The sequence below is a fragment of the Xylocopa sonorina genome, chromosome 4, assembly GCF_050948175.1.
Source record: "Xylocopa sonorina isolate GNS202 chromosome 4, iyXylSono1_principal, whole genome shotgun sequence".
Taxonomy (NCBI): domain Eukaryota; kingdom Metazoa; phylum Arthropoda; class Insecta; order Hymenoptera; family Apidae; genus Xylocopa; species Xylocopa sonorina.
Genome location: NC_135196.1, coordinates 6,628,480 through 6,650,472, shown reverse-complemented (window position 1 = coordinate 6,650,472; position 21,993 = coordinate 6,628,480). Strand labels below are relative to the sequence as shown.

At 42.3% G+C, this 21,993-nt stretch overlaps 2 protein-coding genes across 5 annotated transcripts in view; both read left to right on the top strand.

The window, feature by feature from the left end:
* Ptc (protein patched) overlaps window positions 1–13,601 on the top strand; it is a 49,469-nt gene extending 35,868 nt beyond the window's left edge. The window contains exons 7-11 of one of the 4 annotated variants that reach the window (XM_076893331.1): window positions 9,478–9,885; window positions 10,219–12,057; window positions 12,148–12,636; window positions 12,902–13,025; window positions 13,343–13,601. In XM_076893331.1, the coding sequence (XP_076749446.1) occupies window positions 9,478–9,885; window positions 10,219–12,057; window positions 12,148–12,636; window positions 12,902–13,025; window positions 13,343–13,485 (3,003 nt within the window). In that variant the 3' untranslated portion in view covers window positions 13,486–13,601. Of the gene's footprint in view, window positions 1–9,477; window positions 9,886–10,218; window positions 12,058–12,147; window positions 12,637–12,901; window positions 13,026–13,339 lie in introns of those variants that run through there. The other 3 variants (XM_076893329.1, XM_076893332.1, XM_076893333.1) reach the window with 3 other exon arrangements.
* A 4,799-nt stretch (window positions 13,602–18,400) lies between these two features.
* On the top strand, window positions 18,401–21,506 carry LOC143423171 (carboxylic ester hydrolase-like). Its single transcript, XM_076894296.1, has 8 exons — window positions 18,401–18,595; window positions 18,681–18,820; window positions 18,913–19,064; window positions 19,127–19,312; window positions 19,409–19,620; window positions 20,294–20,438; window positions 20,509–20,638; window positions 21,281–21,506. Exons 1-8 carry the CDS (start codon window positions 18,401–18,403, stop codon window positions 21,504–21,506), a joined length of 1,386 nt encoding a protein of 461 aa, XP_076750411.1.
* Window positions 21,507–21,993: the final 487 nt, after the last annotated feature.

Here is a 21,993-nt window from a genome sequence, read left to right as displayed (position 1 = left end):
CGGTTATCATTCCGCTTAGAATTTCAGGCGCAAGTCGAGCAGAACGCAAAACGCGATGCAGCCTCGAACAAACTTTGTTCTTAGCGATCTCGTTGTTTTATCGGAAGTAACGAGTTCGCGTTAGAGGCCCGCATGGCGGATAGGCAGCGGCGATGTTTCGCGGAGCGTGGCGGCAAAAAGTTCGCCAAAGTGCTTATTAGCACTCGCGTTCGTGCGCCAAAGGGATCGATGTCATAACTCATAGGGCTACGTGCAATTATGCCGGGTCCGTTTATTAGCTTTAATTCTGTCTTAGCTTCGTTAATAGCGGGATTTACGGCCACGATCGATCTTTTCGCCGGCGGCGAGCGCCGCGAGATTAATCCCCGTGAATAATCGTCGCCCTGTCGTTGCTGCGGAACGATGGATCGTTTAATTAGAAACCGATCTAGGCATCTGCGCGCGATTCGTAAACGAATATTGGAATACTTCCCCAACACATTTTTGTTGGACCACTGTGCGTTGGTCATTGATAAAAAAAAAAAAAAAATATTGGACACTACCAATCTTTATTCTTTTCAGTTTTTGAAGTAAACGAGAAAAAGGATGATGATAAAATCAATTTCTAATATATTAGATCATAAACAGGACACACTTCTTAGCTACTCCACTAAATAAAAAATAGCGAAACATAAAAACTGATCAAAAATTTATTCTTGTCTATACTCAGTAAAGACCACCCTAAAGAAGACACATGATTAATGAACAAACCTGCTACTAAGCAACACCACTTTCAAAAACGTCGTACAGTCTCCTCAGATATTAAAAAATATCGACCATCTTTTCATTTTTTAAAGTAAACGAGAAAAGGGATGATGATAAAGCCAATTTGTAATATATTAGATCATAAGCAGAGTGCAGTCCTCAGCCACCTCAACAAATAAAAAATAGCGAAACACAGAAGCTGACCAAAAATTTGTCCTCGTCTATACTCAGTAAAGACCACCCTAACAAAAACGAATAATTAATGAACAAATCCTGCATCCCTATGGATACAAGCAGAAACAAGCCTTCCACTAAGTAACACCACTTTCAAACACATCGTACAGTCCCCGTTTTAAGTTAACTATCAAAGAACGTCAACCATCGTTCAGCCACTTTCTTCCACGGTAATAAAAAATAGCAAAGCTCGCTGAATCAATTCGAGGAGGCGATCCAAAATTCGAATGAACCCCGCGCAAGAGTCGACCGTGGATTCCACGGTCGCGGTCAGCGTACGGAATTCAACCCCGACGCGAGTACGAGGACGCGCGTCGCGGCGTTTCCACGCCGCCTCGTAGCTCGGCCGCGGTGCTGTTCGACGTGGAAAAGGGGGTCAGAGCTTGAAAAAAAATTCCACTCGCCTCTGGCCGTGGTTCGTGGCGAGAAACCACCTTGCGGGCGCTCTCCCGACGAAATCGCCTATCGAAATGCCGTCTCGTAGCGGCGGAATTGCCGGGGCCGCGATGTAGGGGAAGGCTGCGCTCGGCTGAGATTCGTTTCATAGGTTGGACGCGCGGAATGACAAGTGGCCACTTGGAATTCCGCGGCCGGTGACGACCGGTTGCCTGCACGTACCGTGCCCGGTAGGTCCTGGACAGCGACTCGTCGATTCCGCTTTGATGTCCGCGGAGTATTCCGTGCCCGGAGACCCGCCGCTGACGGTAATGAATATTTTATTGGCCGCGCGTCCAACGCGCACTTTGAGGCCGCGTTCGCCGATCGAAATCGAACATTTCCCGCCGCGAGGACCGTCCAGGCTGTTTCAAGTTTGGGGGATTCATTTGCCGCGTATTTTAGTCACTTCTGCCAGATTGTTAGAGACAAATGCAGATTCGTGGATGAACTACTGGCGGATTGTGAGAGGTAAATGCAAATTGGTATATCAACTTCCGGTGAACTGTGAGAGACAAATGCAAATTGACACTTGAACTTCTGGTGGACTGTGAGAGATAAATGCAACTTGTTACTTGAACTACTGGCAGATTGTGAGAGGTAAATGCAAATTGGTATTTCAACTTCCGGTGAACTGTGAGAGACAAATGCAAATTGTTACTTGAACTACTGACGGATTGTGAGAGACAAATGCAAATTGTTACTTGAACTTCTGGCACATTGTGAGGGACAAATGCAAATTGGTATTTCAACTTCTGGCGGACTGTGAGAGATAAATGCAGATTGGTATTTGAACTGCTGGTGGACTGTGAAAGACAGATGCAAATTGTTACTTAAACTTCTGGTGAATTGTTAGAGACAGATGCAAATTGGTATTCGAAATGAATGATAGATGTATTTTTGTCTTTGTTCTTGAATTCAGCAGGAAGTCTCTTCCTTGTGGTTCTTATTTAATAATGCAGAGAGAGAGTCACTTCTTCCGCGGAGTTTCATTTATCAAGTTGAATAGTTTCGTTGACTCGTGGCCAATAGAAAGTCGGTTTGACAAAAGGAACGTTGATTTTATATTTCCTACGGTGGATTTCTTTGAGGTATTAGAGGAGGTGGAAGGAAATACGTGTGGTATCTATGGGAAATCTGTCGAACAGGAAGTATGCAGGAAGTGGATGTAAATTGTATTCATCGAGCATTTGGAAGCGTCCAGTGTTAAAATTTGTAATGTGCCGTTTGGAATAGGAAATGCATTCAAGATATATAAATATTATAAATATCTGTAAAAACCAGACCTTTCAAAAAACACATTATTTTTTAAAATTTTTAATTTTACAAGGACTTGGCAGTAAACTCTGTTTAACCAAACGTCCAAATATTTTCTTTCAACCCTAATATATGCATTACACAAATTTATCAGACACGTGGACCATCTAAAAAATACTTCTATAACTTTCTAAAAATTATATAGGCCTCCTCTCGAATACACCCACGTCCTACTAATTTATTACTCAGTCACAACACCGCCAACAGTTCCAGTCCCTAAACTTTTTCGAATTTTTCGACAAAACCGAAGGACCACGCGAAAAGATAACATTTCACGCGTTCCATCGATACTTTCACCTGGACAACCGTCTTCTCTCGATCCTCGCCACAGGTCCCAGAACGTTCCCCAAACATTTGTCAGCGGAATCAGTCGCGAGTCGATAAGGAATCCTGAAAACGGGCAATTTTCGATCGTAAAATCGCGGTCGAAACGACGAGGGCAACGGAAGGGTGGCGCAGCGCGAGGGTGAAAGAGAACGGGGAGGACCCGCGAGCACTGTTGAATGAAACCATTCCCATGCGAGGGGATCGGGATGGATCCGTATGCGGGTCGCGTGGGCCGCGTAGCATTAAAATAATAAAATTGAGAGACGCGCGTCATTATTGCGCCACGCTGGTGGTCGTCCCGCTACGCGGCGACGTTACGTGGCGCTTTTTCGCAGCCAGCGCATTACGTGGCCAATGCCGTTTCGCCGTCATTAACATACGGCCAGGATTCCGGTCGGGCGCCGCGTGCACGCGCGGATTACGCTCGTGCATGCTCCTCGGAATGTCCCAGATAGAGAGTTCACCACTGAATGACAAGTGCTTCGACCGTGGGGAGGGTTTTTTTTTTTTAAATGAACGTTACTGTTCGAACATCTCCGTCTTTCAATTATACATAGAATATGGGGGTGACTTCGAAACATAAGTGCTTCGACCACGGGGTGGGTTTTTTTAAATGAACGCTACTACTCGAACATTTGGGTTTTTTTCAATGAACCATTGAAACATTTTTGTTTTCTAATCATACATAGAATGTGGGGGTGACTTTATAACAATTCGAAACATAAGTGCTTCGACCGTGGGGTGGGTTTTTTAAACGAACGCTACTATTCGAACATTTGGGTTTTTTAAATGAACCATTGAAGAAACATTTTCGTCTTTCAATTATACTTAGAATATGAGGGTGATTTTATAACTATTTGAAACACAAGTGCTTCGACCGTGTGATGGGTTTTTTAAATGAACGATAGTATGGGATCATTTGGGTTTTTTAAATGAACCATTGAAACATTTTCGTCTTTCAATTATACATAGAAAAAAGCGATGACTCTATAACTATTCGAAATATAAGTGCTTCAATAAGTGCTGGAATAGGTTTTTTAAACGAACGCTACTATTCAAACATTTTCGTCTTTCAATTGTACATAGAATATGGGGATGATTTTATAACTATTCGAAACATAAGTGCTTCGATAAGTGCTGGGGTGGGGTTTTTAAATGGACGATAGTATTGGACCATTTGAGTTTTCTAAATGAACCATTGAAACATATTCGTCTTTCAATTATACATAGAATATGAGGGTGACTTAATAACTATTCGAAACATAGTTACAAGATTATTAAGATTGATTGGTATAAAAGGAGGTTTGTTATTACAAGATTCTCTTCTTGCACGACTGGCGATCACACCAAAAACTCGAGCCCAGCCGCTTTGATTCAAAAAACAAGATACCCATCGATCAAAATCCTCCCTTCAGTGGCTCGCTTGAGAAATCACGATGCTTCTAATTCTCGACAAACGCACCGCGTGTATCGCGCTTGTGGAGCGGCTCGTCACCTTAATGGCGTCGGCGAAGCGTCCTTAAAAACTCTCGGGACGCAGCAAAAGCGGTACGCGTGCCCCATTACGCGAGGGGGATCTACGGACGATTAAGCTCTTAACGGTGGAGCGCTAATCGGCTTAATTGCCGCCGTGGATCAATTAAAATCTAGTTGCCGCCGCGGTAAACCGCGTCGTGCCGGGACGGCTGCGTTTCTCCACGCGCGGCCCTCGACCAGCCGCGGAAGGGCTGCTGGCTCGTTAAAGACCATCGTCCGAGAAGGATGCTGCTGCTGTTGCAGCTCTCGAAGGAGACACGCGTCCTCTAACCTATCCTCTGTCCAGGAATCTTTTAAGGATTCCTGCTTTTCATCAGTGCTTAATGGAATCATTATCCGATCCGTGCCGATCGCATAATTAATGAAGAGCGGCCCCAGGAACCGGTGGATCGATAAAATCGTCGATTCGTTGTAGATACGCGGTCCTCTTCGACAACTGCAGCCGCTTCCTGGGAAAATCGTTTGCCCAGAGGGATGGGGGAGGGAACAGCTGCTCAACGCTCGAGCCGAACCGGACACGATTAATCCATTTGGGTCGTAGCAATGGGTTAGATTTGTAACGCGCGGATTTATTTGTCAGGTTGTTCAGGATGTTCTCGAGGCGACATTTCGGTACAGTTCAAAGGCCTGCTTGTATAGAATTGAATATTTGAGTCGTTCAGCGGTTATTTCTTTTCTAACAAATCTCTAGCCTTTCTTTGAGGGTAATAGATTTTTTCATTCGTATCGAATGTTTTGCAATTATGAAGATCGTACGAAATCAGAAACTATGGACATTAACCCATTCGCTGCTAAGCTCAGATTATATGAAGCTATTTCCATTGCCATTTATATTTGGAGTGGTATTGTTTGCCAGAGTTCTGTCATTTCTTGGTAAAAGTACATATATTATCATAGATAATCATTTGCATGCATAAAATCAAAGACGAGTATACTCGTCCTTGGCAGTGAATGGGTTAAACGATCCAATATCTTAAAAATAACTGCTCAATCCTATCTTGTTAATAAATCAATAAAATATATTTTATTGTCCAATGTTCGCGATTTCTCTTCAACTGTTCCGCTTAATCGTTCGACTCGAAGCCTGAAACTCAACGTATCATACGACTTCCCGACTCGTCTCAAAAAATATCGCCAGAAGGCGAGTGCTATCATTCAAAACGTATTTAAAAGATGCGAAAACATTCGACGCGCGTGTAATCGAATGTTCGACGTCGAGAGGAATGACGCAGCGATGGGAGAGTGGAAAAGGAAGAGCAGGTGCGGGCCGATCGATTCAAGCGGAGTACAAGGAGGACTACCGGTTGTTCGCCGTTAGCAGAGAGCGAGCAGTCGCGGCGGATGGATCGAGCACGCGGTGAAAAAGAAGAAAAGCGTGCCAGTAGTGCGTTGACGTTTTGCGGCGCGCATAAGTGTCCGTTCGCGGAATTGCATAACGCGCTGCAGACCACGTGCGAACGCGTCTACCGTCCGAATCACGATCGCAGCCCTTTATTTGGTATGCCGCCGTGACATCCGGTACCATCCGACTCTCCTCTACAACCGATCCTCGTGTAAAACGACGTCTCTGCGTCACGATCCGACTTCGCATCAATTATGGAGCTCAGCTGGGCTTCGTACAACACGGTTTCACCAGGCAATTGTAGAAATTTGTAACACGATGCTGTTGTTATCTGTAATTATCCAAATTTTCATCTGTGCATCGATATTTCATTTATTTCGAAATTAAGAAACCTTTGGAAGAAATGAAAGTTGGTTTATAGTTTTTCGTATAGTCTTGCGATTTCCTAAGATTAACCACCCTTTAAACGAGGGTTGCTTTTATTTTATAGCTGACTCAAAATTAAAAATGAACGTCTACGAAAATGTAATATAAAAAGCACACGAATCACATATATGTGTCTACGCGAATATGCTTAAAAGAGAATTAAAGAAATGGACTCAAATTACGCGATTCTGAGGTACACGAAAATAAATCAGCAAAAATGGAACGATAAACATAAATCGAAAGAAAAGCTACTCGAAACTACACAGCACACTCCAAGACACCCTAAAATTTCATCATCTCGCCTCAGCCACATTTAATCGCGACGTTGCAATCATACTTATCCCTTAACTCACCCCCAGCCGCATTATTCCTCGGTGAAATCGAATCCGTTCGTCCATTCGAGAAAAGAGAGAGAGAGAAAAGGAACAAGGAGAGCATCGAACACGATATCGCGCGTGCAATTCGATCAGAATCACCCATCACGATCGCAATCTCCGCGTGGCGAGCGCGGGCGCGCGTACAAATCGGTTGGGGGATCGGCGTTCGCGCGCCAGGGGCGGTTTTTAAGAATCACTGGACAAAGATATCGTGACGGATCACGGCGTCGCGGATCGATACTCGAGACACGCGATAATCGCCGTGGGTGGGCCTCTAGTGTTACCTGCGCCGCGTTCACCCTGGCACGCGGCCGTCGAGTCCGCAGGGTCCACGACCTCTCCACGCGTTGCGCAAGCTGAAATACGCTCGCTTCGAGCGTCATCCGCCAGTCTAAATCGCGTTTAACCGTTGCATTTCGGAATTTCTGTGCACCAAGAGCAAGTGGGACGAGAGAGAGATGAGTGGAGAGGGTGATGAGAAATTTATGAGCGAACGAGGAAGCGAGCGTCTCAACCCCTTTCGTGACTGACAAAGCTGCAGGGTGACGAAACCAAGTTACATTTTTATTCTAGACGGTGCTTTTTTTAATTTCTCTTAGTTTTGTTCTTTCTATAGTGGTGTTAGTATTCTGGGATATGTTTCGCGGTATTGTTTTGAGTGAAAGTGTTCGTGGGTGTGTTCAACTCTTCATGCTCATAGGTTAAGCACTCGTCGTCGTATATTTTCTTATTGGAGAACGAAATTTATACTTGGAACATTTTAATATAAAGAAGAAGATATCGAAATATAATTGTATAATTGTATATTTTTGGCAAATGAAACAGTAGGGTAAGTAATCGATGACTTAGACACGTCAAAATCGAATTTCATTGTGCAACTGAAAATGATTGAGCTGTTTTTTCACTAAAATAAAATTGGGTGGTTCGAAGAAATTCTACAAACAACTGCTGTAGTATGTGGTTCAGTTATTCAGAATAATGATAGGAGACGGGATCGAAAGCTCGCGAGAAGAGGGAAAAGTAAAACGCGTTGGCCAATTTCTGCGTGACTCGCTCGTTTGCTTAATTGCCGTGAGATAACCGACGAATTAATTGCTGGTAATTAATACCCGCTCGTTAGTATGCGATTAACGTGTCCGGGTGTCTCCTGCGTTTTTGCGGCTCCGTTTTTGGTCGTTGCACTCGTTTGAATGCTGATTTTCTCGAACTTGGAATTTCTTAGCTGCCGAACAATTAGTTGAGGATTGTCGATCGATACTCGCAGACTCGTTCTTTAAAGTGATTTACGAGAACGCTTAGAATACAATTCCACTGACTGTGGATCTGGTGGCAGTTAAATAAGCTTTTCTCTTATTTTGTGTCGCGTTTCAAACGAATCGATAACATCTAACGCGAATTTTTCGATAAACCTTTCAAGAACTAATTTTTATATCAGAAAAAACACTCTGGTCTGAGACGATGCGGTGCGATAATCGTTTATTTGTCCGTTCTCTTCAAATTATCACACATGCACCATATGTACATATCATATTTCTTGTTATACTCGATACTACATGTGTATTCGCAGAATTCATTCACACTCGTTCCTTGTACCACATACGTCTTTAATTATCACGTTAAGTTCATTACATCCGATACGTGTCAGTCTATTCGCCTCTACACGATTAGGGACGTTTCGATACCTATTTATATAGTCTCAAAATTAACGCACCTCCCTTTCGATTTTATTATTATAATAATTATTCTTTCCTTAAATTCGAACATTCTATTAACAGAAATTAAAATATTTTATTAGTAATGTTTCACTAATAAGATAGTTATTCTCAAATGTAACCAGTAATAAAAAGTATCGTAAATTACTCCAAATCAATCCTAGTATTTTTGAATATCAGTGTATGTATACGTACATTTCGATACGTAATTAATTAACGAAACGATCGCGAACAATACCAGCGTTGGGAATACTTTTTCCCTTTCGAAAGAACGGATCTGAGTCGAAATAGGGTTCCGAATGGGCGTTCCTTTGGTGGGCCAGGAAATGATAAAAAATGCGATCGTAAGTGAGAGGACGGTGGGTGGCCTAGGGGTATTGCGGACCTCACAGCAAGATTTTATGGGGACCTATAAAAGGAGCATACCAGCGAGGACTTTAAAACGCCGTCTAGTTGCTTGGACCTTGTCCAACGGTTCCTTATATCACGCCAAGATAAATAACGCGGACAGGACGGGGACTTGTGTAGATGCTTATAGTTCGTAACGAATGCATCGTAATAGTCTCACAATTCACAATTCATTAGCGTCCATTTAATGAGACTCCGGGAGGAAGCTGGTGTCGCAGGTGTTCCCTTTGAAATATCGCGTCCCCTCAGACGATACGCTTCGAACCCCGTGGAAAATCAATTAAATGGGAGATCTCCACGAGGTTTCTGAATAGCACGATTCATCTTCGGATCAAAGGATTACGTTAGACGCGTCCAATTCTTTTTTCAACTCCATGAAATTATTGTACCAAATATCGTTGCGCCATCGAGTCCTTCAGTTTAAAATAACAAAAATTAATCAAATTCTGTACACTCAAATAATCGACAAAATGGAACGACACCAAATCGATATCAGCAAATTTCTAAAATCTAAACAAATTCACCCCTCAGTACAATACCCAATGAAAAACGTGAATCTCGAAGCACAGAAAGCTCGAGCAAGATCACTGATCGCGTTTTCGCGTTTCATTTTCGCCAGGTACCAGACATAGGCGCCGAATTAACGGGTGGCTGTTACGGTTTCGCCGCGAAGTACATGCACTGGCCAGAGGAGCTGCTCGTCGGCGGTGCCAAGCACAATAAGACCGGACACTTGACCCGGGCAGCTGCTCTTCAGACGGTCGTGCAGCTGATGGGCGAGCGGGAGCTTTACGACTTCTTCGCTGGCACCTACAAGGTACACCACATCGACTGGTCCCAGGAGAAGGCCGCCCAGGTCCTCGAGACCTGGCAGCGGGCGTTCAGCAATCAGGTGAAGAAGCATCTGGACGCGAACGGCTCAGCGCCGTACAATTTGTACGCGTTCAGCACGACCACCATGAACGACATACTTGGGAAGTACAGCGAGGTGTCCGTTATGAAAATCGCCATTGGCTGCGCACTGATGGTTAGTATCGCGTACCTCGAGACCCTTTCATTATCGAGTCCTTTTGCAGCTTCATCATCGCGCCCTGGTAATATTTCGAACAACGAATTGCACGTTTAAAAACAGAATCTCTTTTCTAATCGATCGACTGAGAGATCAGTAACAACAACTGAACAAATAACGATTATTCAGTTTCTATATCGCACTTCGTCACCGTTGAAATGCAAAGCAAGAAACGTACCACGTAACGAGCTAGAAAACAAAGATAGATCTCATAGAATCTGATCGCATCCAATTCTAGACGTTCCCACAATCCAAACACCCGTGTTACGAATGCAATCGTTCTTGTTTCAGATCTTGTACGCAGGCATAGTCCTTCTCCGTTGGAAGGACCCGGTCCGTTCCCAAGCTGGCGTCGGTATAGCCGGCGTGATGCTAATCTGCGCGACCGTGGCGGCTGGTTTGGGGTTCTGCGCCCTCCTCGGCATCCCGTTCAACGCTGCGACCACTCAGATCGTCCCGTTCCTAGCCTTGGGCCTTGGTGTTCACGATATGTTCCTATTAACCCACACGTACGCTGAGCTGTCGGTGAACGAGGTGCCCAGTGGAGAACAGACAGGGGTGGTTCTCAAGAGGACTGGGTTATCAGTCCTCCTCGCTGGGATCTGCAACGTATCAGCGTTCTTCGCCGCGGCGATCATCCCAATCCCAGCTCTGCGAGTGTTCTGTCTGCAGGCTGGTATACTGTTGCTGTTCAATCTGGCCGCGATGCTGCTCGTTTTCCCAGCTATGGTCAGCTTGGACTTAAGAAGACGTCGTTCCGGTCGTTCGGACATTCTGTGCTGTTGCCTGCCCTCGAATGCAGGCAGAAATAAATACACCAACGGAAGAACCAATGGCACAGCGAAGCAAACGGTGACCAGAGCGATACCACCTGAACGTCGCGAGACTTGCACGCAGATATTGACGTCGCAGAACGCGCAGAACGAATCCTGGGTCGGTGGGAACCTGGAGATGGATTTGGAGAAACAGTGCGGCGAGGAGGACACCTTGACTGGGTGCAGTCAGGACGACTGTCTTAGTTTCTCGTTGACGCAGCTGGCTGCCAGGCATTACGCGCCCTTCGTCAGCAGGCCAGCGACCAAGGTCTTTGGGATGATGATCTTGATCGCTGTGTTGGTTGGTAGTGTTTGGCAGGCTGTGAGGGTGAACGATGGGTTAGAGTTGACTGATCTTGTGCCACAGAATTCTAACGAGCACGCTTTTCTTGCTGCCCAAGCGAAACACTTTGGGTTCTACAATATGTATGCTGTCACTCAGAAAGAATTCGAGTATCCTAACAATCAAAAGCTATTGTACGAGTACCACGATGCTTTCATGAGGATAAAGAACGTGATTAAGAACGATAATGGGGGTTTGCCTGAGTTCTGGTTGAGTTTGTTCAGGGATTGGCTCAAAGGGTTACAAAACGCGTTCGACAAGGATTACAACAATGGCTGCATCACGCAGGAACGATGGTACAAGAACGCAAGCGACGAGGCGATTCTGGCTTACAAATTGTTGGTACAGACTGGCCACGTGGACAATCCTATCGACAAGTCGTTGGTCACTCAGGTGAGGCTGGTCGACTCAGAGGGCATCATCAATCCGAGAGCGTTTTATAATTATCTGAGCGCGTGGGTGTCCAACGATATGCTTGCTTACGGTGCCTCTCAGGCGAATTTGAGGCCAGAACCGAGACAGTGGATCTACACGAACGATCACGAGCTCAAGATCCCTAAAAGCATGCCTCTGACCTACGCGCAAATGCCGTTTTATCTATACAAGCTGACAGACACGCAAGAAATCACAGAGTTAATTGGCAACGTGCGAAAGTTGTGCAAAAAGTTCGAGGAGCGAGGACTGCCGAATTTTCCATCTGGTATTCCGTTTCTCTTTTGGGAACAGTACATGGATCTGAGAAATTGTCTGGGCATTGCTCTGCTAGCTGCGTTAACAGCCAGTGTCGCTGTCGTTGGTATATTATTGTTAAATCTCTGGGCAGCTTTGTTAGTTGGAACGTCTCTTGCTGCTGTGGTGCTTCAGCTGCTTGGTATCATGGGTCTCTGCGACATAAAACTGAGCGCAGTTCCGGCTGTTCTGTTGGTCGTCAGCGTTGGGATCGCCGTGCATTTCACAGTTCACATTTGTCTGGTTAGTATGGAGCAACGAATTAATTTTTAAATTGTACTAATTTTATTGCTCCTTCGAACCTGCTCTATTTTTTATCTTTCGTTCGTTTAGAGTTTCGTCACGAGCATCGGAAGCAGGGATCGAAGGATTCGGTTAGCCCTGGAGCACATGTACGCCCCTGTGATTCACGGGGCGCTAACAACACTGCTGGCAGTCGTGATGCTGGCCTTCTCAGAGTTCGATTTCATCGTTCGTTACTTCTTCTTGGTGTTAGTGTGCCTCATTGGAATCGGTCTAGTGAACGGGTTGTTCTTTTTCCCGATCTTACTGTCTCTGATTGGACCATCCCCAGAGGTGATACCCAACGACCATCCGGATCGTATTTCAACGCCAACTCCACCTGCCTCGCCAATCGTCAGACGATCAAAACCGCCTGCACCACCGAGGAGATCGTACAAGATCGATAACGCTAGATTACACGCCGAGCCCTCGCTGACCACGATCACCGAGGAGCCAAACTCGTGGCACAGCACCCAAGAGTCTTGCATTATCGTGCAGCCGGAGTTGAAGGTTGAAACGACGTCGACTTGTGGCAATCAGGTACGTCGTCACATTGATATTGACTGTTTTGCGATATTTCTTCTTTTTATTTCTTTTTTTTTATTCTTCACACGTGGCACAGCTCCATTCCCAAATATTCTTGAATTGAGAGTGACTTTGGAATACCCACTACTTGGCTTTTTTCGATCTCTAAGCGCTTGGTACCCGAAATTGTCCTCTTCATCCCTTACACACGAGATCTCTCGTGCTACTCTGAGTCCGCGAAAGCATGATTAACTTGTGTGCTTTTGTTTTTAACTAACAGAACTGTAGCGGATCAGATACAAGCGGGTCTAGTCGAATGTCACCAGTGACGTCTACATCTCATATCACTACTAAGGTCACTGCGACGGCTAATATAAAGGTCGAAGTTCATACACCGTTAACCAGTGAGTATCTATTCTAACGGTTGACTACAAATTTTTTAACACGATTTACTTATAATGACACATCCACAACTTCTGCTGCGTGGTTCGCGCTCAATAGGAATTTGTACACAATTATCAGACGTTGCATATCTAAAAAAGTACCAAATCCTCAACATTGCCAGTCAGTTAATGTTATAATCAAACCAATGAGTTCGTATACAATTCCTAGTGGGCGCTATTTATTAAATTTCCATTGCAATTCATTCGAATGACTCCTATCATAAAACGTAGTCTAAGTTCTTTCACAAGATACTGATTTCCACGTGAAATTATTGTAGGCACAGTGGATCGCAGCGAGAAATGCAGGCACACGACCTCCAGTAGCCGAAGGAGCTCGCGCTGCAGTGCGAGCGTTAATACTGGGGAGTCTTCCGGTTCCAGTTCTGAACCGGATTCAGACTCTAACCCAAATAAACACTAATAGCAAGTACCGGGATGACCGGCAGCTACTGCTCAAATACCATGCAAAGCGGGAACATACAGAAGGCTGACTAGGATAGATTTATAGTTTCTTTCCCTCTATCTCTTTACTGTCCAATAGAAACGTGTACAGCGACGCGCGAGTGTACGAAGAACTTGGTGCCACTCGAAGCTACCATGGCAGAGTAGCTTTGTTCAGGCTAAATTCGCGCCAAGTTTTTATCTTGAACGTGACACACCTCTTCCCCCTTTTCCCTCTTCCTTTCAATCTTTTGTAGATTAAATATACGAAACGATGCGTTTGCTATCTTTATTTTAATCGTTTTAGCGTCACAGGTAATTTAAGGAGTCTGGTCGAAATAGTCACGTGAATGGTAACGCTACGGTGGGCACCAGATGCACCAGTCAGTTGAACTTATATTGTACCGCTCATTATTGCTCGAATCGAGGACATATTTTACGCTCTAGTTCGGTTTTATTCGATAAGTGAAATCTCCTGTGCTGTCCTGAAACTGTCTGAGCTGAAGCTTTCCATAAAACGGCCTACTACGATTGTCATCACTGTGAACGTTATATTTATTGCCACCTCTGCGTATTGTATATATACACTTTAACACAGATCTACTGTATATTGAGAGAATTAGTTGTAGCTATATATATATATGTATGTATACATATCTTAAATTATTTATAAAAAAGAAAAAGAATTTTAATTAATGACCATCATGTTTCGGGATCGAGTAATTACGACTAGATTAAGGATGTTTAAGCATTTGTAGGAAATTTAAAGATGCCAAAAAGTACAGAATGCACGTAATATACAAAATATCCAAAGTGAAGTTACATGTTATAATATTTAAAGGCTGAAACAATTCCCTATCTAGGTTCCGTTTCTTTAGTGGTGTTTATGAAAATATCCATTTTTGTAAATGTCTACGACACGATCGAAGGACGAAAGGGAACAGGGTGTTGCCCATTTCGAACGATTTCTACAGCGTACAATCGAGTCGCGCGATAAAAAAATCTGTTTCCCGCTTAATTAGAACACAAACTTGCCTCGTTCTCTTAGTCCTTCGACTGTGAATGTTACTGTACATCATCTTGGGTGGCGCTAAAACTGTAATTTCGAAGAACGCGAAACGTCGACGATCGAAGTTCACCGAGTACTATCGAGCGTCACGAAATAATTGCAACGTGCATGTCTTCTCTCGAATCGAATGGGCAAAAGTATTACGAGACGGAAGTGGGTCCTCGTGATCGCTCACTGAATCGATACGCGCAGCGATACGTTTCATATAAATGTTCTCAAAGACGCATTTATATTTCTATCGTACACTCAATGCAGAGGCGAACGCGATAATGTTTCTCCTCTGAAGACGTATTGAATGTACGATAATCTATCGGGATAGTAAAGAGGATAGCTTTTAAACGAATCGACTTAGGAGCACGTCAAAGAGTATATGCTTTACTACGCTCTGTGGTATACGACAGTTTCCATGAAACTATAAGGATAATTAATGTACGGGGTAGACAAATTTTTTTTTTTTTTTTACGTTCGTTGTGTACTTGTTAACGATACGACGAAGATTCGAAAAAGGAACGCGAGAGTTTCGAGCGATTGTTAGTATTTCTCGCGAGAAAGTTTCAAATTTGTTAGGCGAAACGAACGTCTAAAGCAGCGACGTATTTCTGAGAGCGTTCGTTCGTTGGAAATATGCAACTTCATCGCGATATTCTCGTTTCTTCTTCTTTCTAAGGTATGAATAGTATTATTATACGCATAACGCGTGCGCATCGAGATTGTCGCGGACAATAACGCATGGTCCTCCTCCTCTTTTTTTTTTTTTTTTTAGAACGAATTAAGCACGTTTAACGAACCACTCGTACCCAATTTTGCGTACGTAGATTACGTTCACGTAATATCTACTTTGTTAGGATTACTTCCGGCACGGAGGTTCCTCCGTGTTTGCAACGACCACACCGCGGTGCCTTGAACGAAAAGAAGATTACAATGTCTCGAGATAACTACTATTTATTTTATACGCTAACAGTTAACGTGCAGTGTGTGTATATGACTTCTAGCGATATTGAATCTAAAATCTATTTATTATTTATTTTTACGTCCTCACTTTCGTATCACGACTATTTAAAGCGATTCGTTTTGTACAATGTCTATTACTTCGTAACGATAATCTGTAAAAAAAAACACTTGATTATTTATGTCGTCGTATATATATATATATATATAAAATATTTTTATAAATATGTACAGAGTCGGTCACGAAAATATTCCAACAAGACAATGTAGCTTTCATCTCTAACTTCTTTCTTCGAATTAATTATGCAATTAGAAGCAAAAATATATATCGTTACAAAGAAACTGTTATTTCATTACAATATATAGTTCATTGTTATAATATCAGAGAAAAGGTGAAAGGTAAAAAGCATGGAATTGAAATAATAATTATTTTACAATATCTGACCACGTGTTTCGTTCGATGGATGATTCGTTTCGTATTAGAAATTGTTTATCGCGAAACGGTGCTCAATGAAACAATAATTTTGTCTACTTCTGCTCAATTTGTATATTGTATTGCGATACGCTGTAATAGTTTTTTGTTGCTCGTTGTATATTTGCGCGAACCAGGGATGAGAGTTACATTGTCAGCTGGGTATTCTCGTGGCCGATCGTGTACAAAATCGTTACTTAATTTAATAAAATAACTCGATCTATCCGATTCGTACCTCTAATGTAAAAAGGTGTAATATATTATCCAGCAGTTACGATAGATACGTCACAGAATTATGTACAATCAGAGAAGTATTTTTTATGCGAAGTCACTCCTGTTAACGTACAGATTGCGAGAACACGGTATTTAATTGAAGAAGAAGCTCTATTATAGATGTAAAATCTGTTATTGTGCATAAAGGAATGAAACATTTTCGTATGCAAAAGAATAGTCAGTGTACCTCCATTGTGCTGTTCCAAATTCTATCATTAATTCCTGTCACTACGTAATTATCGCGTTGACTTTACTACTCTACACACCAGATTGGTCCCGCCCTCTCGAAACACCTGGCGAACAGTTCTGCTCGCTCTCAAACCCGATTGGAGGCACAACAACGAACTTACTACTACTTTTAATGTTATAGAAGCTAATTATTTTTATATAACGAATATAGGAGGAATTAATTGTACGATTTATATTATCTTCATTTGTACATAAATATAACGATAATATTATAATAATTCGTATTAAAACCATACTCAATGCATCTTTTAAACCCCTTTTGGCGTATTAAACGATCGTAATTTAGCGTGTAAATAGTTCTCAATAAAATTTCAATTTTTCTTTCGTATTTATAATATTGGTTCTCGACATTGTCTGATCGAAGTCACTGAACAGCTGACATCACTTTTAAATACCTATCGTGCAATTTTAATTATTTTCTACGCGTGGTTTTGCAATGTCTATAAATTTCAATCTGTTACTTTATTTTCAAGTTTCTTCTTTCGAAAAGAAGTTTACCTCGCGATGGTGTCTACACTGTCGAAAGTGAAGAACTATTGCCGAGTCACAAAAGTTATTTCTGTACTGTTTGTAAATGTATAGACTGTTTTCACGGATTGTTTAATATTAATGCCTAGTTAAACTGTCTTTGACCACAACTTTAATCTCCAAAATGCTAATCTAATCTACAAAATGCATCGCATTTAAATAATTAAGAAACAGATCGAACTAAATCCATTTTCGAAACCCAACGATCGTTACATTCGAGACGATTCCTCGTAAAAGTCGAAGATCAATTACGATTTTACAATACAAGAATTCAACTATAATACATTTCCAAATATCAAAACCAGACTTGTTTCTTGCAGATCTAAGGTACAATAAAATAAAATTATAATCGATGTCGTTGCAACAATCTACACGACGTACAAACATCCTACAAACGAGGAAGCGTTCACCACTATCTTATCTCTAACCAGTCCCCCTGTTTCGAATATCATGACTTACAAATTGTTACCAAAACGTAACTTAGAACAAGAATAAATTGTCCAAAAAAACCGTGGCTTGAAATTCGAGTGGAAACCAACAGCGTCTCGAAAGACGACGCTCGCAGCCATCACCATCAAACGAGCCCTCGACAAATGAACACGAATAATTGCATAAAACAGTTCCTCCTCTTCAGCAATACCTCGATCCATATCATCACCACTAAACATCGTTGAGAGTCTCTAACCATAAGCGTGAAAACGATCAACCCAATCGTGCAATCGCTTTTAAAGTACAGTTATACAAGGTGCGAATGATTCTATTTGCTTGTGACTGGATATGCATGGAAATTTAGAACGACAGGATGTTCAGAAAAGAATAAGTGAAGTGACTGCATGCGATTGGGTTCGAAAGGTCAAGGTGTGAAAGAAGAGCGTTTAGAACTGAGCAACAGGACCTTACGACAAGATCGTGCGATTGAAGACGATAAGGATGGCATGGACGACCGCGAGCGTTTGAAAAATGGGTGCCTGAGGAATGCATGGGGTGCAAAGTGAATCTGAGGAACGAATGAAGCTAGTTAACAGCAAGCAGCGATCGAGTAAAGAACGAATAGAGTTCTAACAGACGAGAGATAGTTAAAGAATGAATAGTTAGAAAGTAAAAAGCGACTAGTGACTAAGAACGACTGTTAGTCAATAAAGCATACACTTATATATATATATCAGTGGACGTGTAACTAATTTCTCACCCAACCACACATAAATTCCCAGTTACGACAAAATGATAATTTCCACGTATGCATCCACGTGTCGACTAATTAAAAACGATATTACGTGCTTCCATTCGTCACCAAACTCGATATATAGGGAACCATGCGACCATTCCTGGATTCGCGTGCACTTCGATTCGAAAGCGATGTGGAGGACACTCTACTTGGGCGCCCTGTCGCTCTTGGGTGCCACGGATTGTGTACGTCTGACGGAAGTGGTTCAAACGACAAAAGGCCCAGTGCGTGGCAGAATTTTCGAAACGCAATGGAACAACTATCTATACTCTTCCTTTCGAGGCATACCCTACGCGAGACCACCGATTGGCGCCCTTAGATTCATAGTAAAGATGGCACCCTTCCATGTGATGTTAAAAACGACGCTGTGCGACCAGTTCTGACACTCACGTACCATTATTTCCGCGACAGGATCCCATTGAGCCTGATTCATGGACGGAAGTGAGAAACGCGACGGATAACCCTCCAATCTGCGCTCAATACGTTCTTCTACGCGTCATTGGACAGGAGAACTGTCTCTACTTGAATGTCTACACTCCTCACGTAAGCTAGTATATTCGATCGTACTGTCTTCTTATTTTAATCAATCATATTCAAATCAAAAGACGCGTTTCGTTGCATTTAATCAGACGAACTTCAGCAGCAATGGTCACCAAAATTTGAAGCCAGTGATACTCTACATCTACGGTGCATTGTATATTGGAGGATCTTCTCTATCTGGTATATACGGCGCAGACTTCTTCCTGGAGGAAGACGTGGTGCTCGTCACCTTCAACTATCGCGCGGACATTTTAGGTTCGAAACGACTCGAGCATCGATTTGACACGAAGAAACTCGTTCATTGCGATGTCTTCTAGGATACTTAGCACTGGATCTACCTAATGTACAAGGCAACCAAGCGTTGAAGGATCAGAATATGGTTCTGCGATGGGTGCAGAAGAACATAGCCGCGTTTGGAGGCGATCCAAATCGCGTTACTCTGATGGGACAGGGTGCTGGTGGCGCAGCTGTTGGGTACCATTTATTGTCCCCTCGATCGAAAGGTAACAGAACTCGTAATCGACGATTAGTACAGTGGATATCTTACATTTATGCGTGATTAAACATATTTTTGTCAAAGAAGAAAAATCGTTCTTCAGGTTTGTTCCATCAGGCTGTCCTTCAGAGTGGTTCTCCACTGTCTCCATGGGCGTATCGTACTCGAAGAAGCGCGTACGAGTACGCTCGACAAACTGGTCGCTTGTTGGGTCTCTCGACACAGAACCAGGAAGAATTACTGAAAGGCTTGCAGAAGACTAGTCTGGAAAATATTCTGTCAGCCACGCAACGTCAGATTCGATGGTACCTGCCAGTACGTTTTTACAAATTGTTCTTGCGTTCATACTTGGCTGGATATGGTTAACACGAGGCAAATTGTTTCCTTTTATCTAGAGTTACTTTTCTTACTCGTACGTTCCTACCGTGTCGGATGATTTTATGAACGATTGCCCGATCGCGAAGTTCAGAACTGGGAATTTTACGCACGTGCCTGTGCTGATTGGTTATAATCACGACGAGTCGCTCTTGTTCGCGATGTGTTAGTTTTCGATAAGTATCGTTTGCTTTTAATCAAGTTCGATGGCCAGGCTGGTCTTTACGCAGGTTTATCCGTGAAATTAAGCTTAGTTTCATCGATTCTACTCTATTCTGATTGTAGATTACCATTTATTACTTTCTTATTTAGATACTTATTTTATTACTTTATTACTTAGATACTTATTTTATTATTTCATTACTTTATTTACTCGCAAGTACTTAAAAAATTTTCTCGTTTGCAGTGATCGATATCGTACGAACCAAGATATTCGAGGGCTTAACCATCGCCTACCGCTCGCTGACTTCGTCGACTCGAGTCCCATACATCTTAAGAGCAATTAACGCTTTAGCGCACTGGCTTCAACAGAAACTCTTATTTGTACATTAACGATTGTTTCATTTCTCGCAGTTACACTCGAACGTATCGCACAGAGTTCTATCATTTCCAGATAATCGAAATTTACTATTTGAAAGGACCGATGGATCTCACGCAAAATTATTTGACCAAACACGACAAAGAGAACGTCTACTTCTACCAATTGTCGTACGACTCTCCGTATAATCTACACAAACTGATCGATAATAAAGCGAATGGTATACAATCTATTTTTCACGACCACTTTTTACGATTTTCGTTTGACAATCGTCGTTTGGTATCTTTTAGGTGTCGCGTATGGAGACGATATTGGCTTCCTGTTCAACGTGCAAGTGGTATACCCAACGGATCCATCGAATCCTTTTAATGTGTACCGTAAAAAGATGGTTTCGATGTGGGCGAACTTCGCCAAGTACCGGTAGGCACACACTTTCACGGTTTTATTATTTTCCTACTGATTTTACGGATTATTCTTTCGTACTCAGAAAATAGCATCTGTGAAGAACGCAACTCCCTTATTTTGGTCAACGCAAAACGTTCCCATCTTCTTTTCTTTTTCACGCATCTCTACATATATATTTTTCACTTTTCACATTTTTTGAATTTAATATCTTTCCACAAATTATTCCTTTTCCAAACTAAAATCACTCTTCTCTACATCTTCCTCAACCCTTTCGCAAAACGCAAAACGTTCCTATCTTTTCTTCTTTTCCACGCATCTCTACATACATACTTTTCGCTTTGCACACCTTTTGCATTTAATATCTCGCCACCAATTATTCCTTTTCCAAACTAAAATTCTAAAAACTAAAGTTACTCTTCTCTACATCTTCGTCAACCCTTTCTTCCCCCTATTAGTCGCCTTTTACGACAAGCAGAGGATACTGTGGGTGTATTCTGATCCCCACCGCACAGGGATCGTATGTTTTACATATTAATTAGAATGAGGATTCTATCGTCGCTGATTTTCACTAGTTCAGCTTCGATAATGTAGTTTTCATCAAGGATTTGGATTTGAACGCGTTTCAACTCAATCTTAATCGATGTTTTCTTTTTGCAGCAACCCTACACCCAACAAAAAGCCTATAAACGGTGCAGTTTGGATGCCGTCAGGGACTGCTGGTTCACAACTTGATATTAATGGTACGAACAAGATGAACAAACGACTGTTAGGTTTGTTTGGTGGGATTATACAGAAAATTTATAATCATCATTTACCATATTCAACCGAATGCAAGTATCCGGCGAAGGTGTCAAAACTTAGTTTAATATTTGAGATGCTATAATGTTTTATAAAAATAATTAAATGGTTCGTTATATTTATTTCTTCCTATTGCGATTTCCTCGCAAATTTTTGTTCTGAGGAGTTGTGGAAATGTATTAATGACTTGTAGTATTAAGCTGGCTCTTTTATAAGTTTTTCGAACCTACTATTTAAAATAATATCGATGTAACATAAGGATTATAAAAGAAACTTGTGTATTTTATCTTTTATATCGCTAAAATAGTAAATATAATAAAGAAATTCTTTAATTTTCATTGAATAGGAAGGTATCTCCCGCTTTAGAGGCAAAAGAGAGAAAGATATATAAGAAAGCTATAAGAAAGAGTGAGACAGATGTTGCCTACCCTGCTCTCGAACCCCTGGCGCTATCTCTGTAAAAAGTGCTCAAACTGGTCGCTCACAATTATCGACAGCGAAGTAAACTACTCAAGAACTACTATTGCCATCTCTTCAGGGTGTAGTGAAACTAATGCCCAACTAGTTTCAAC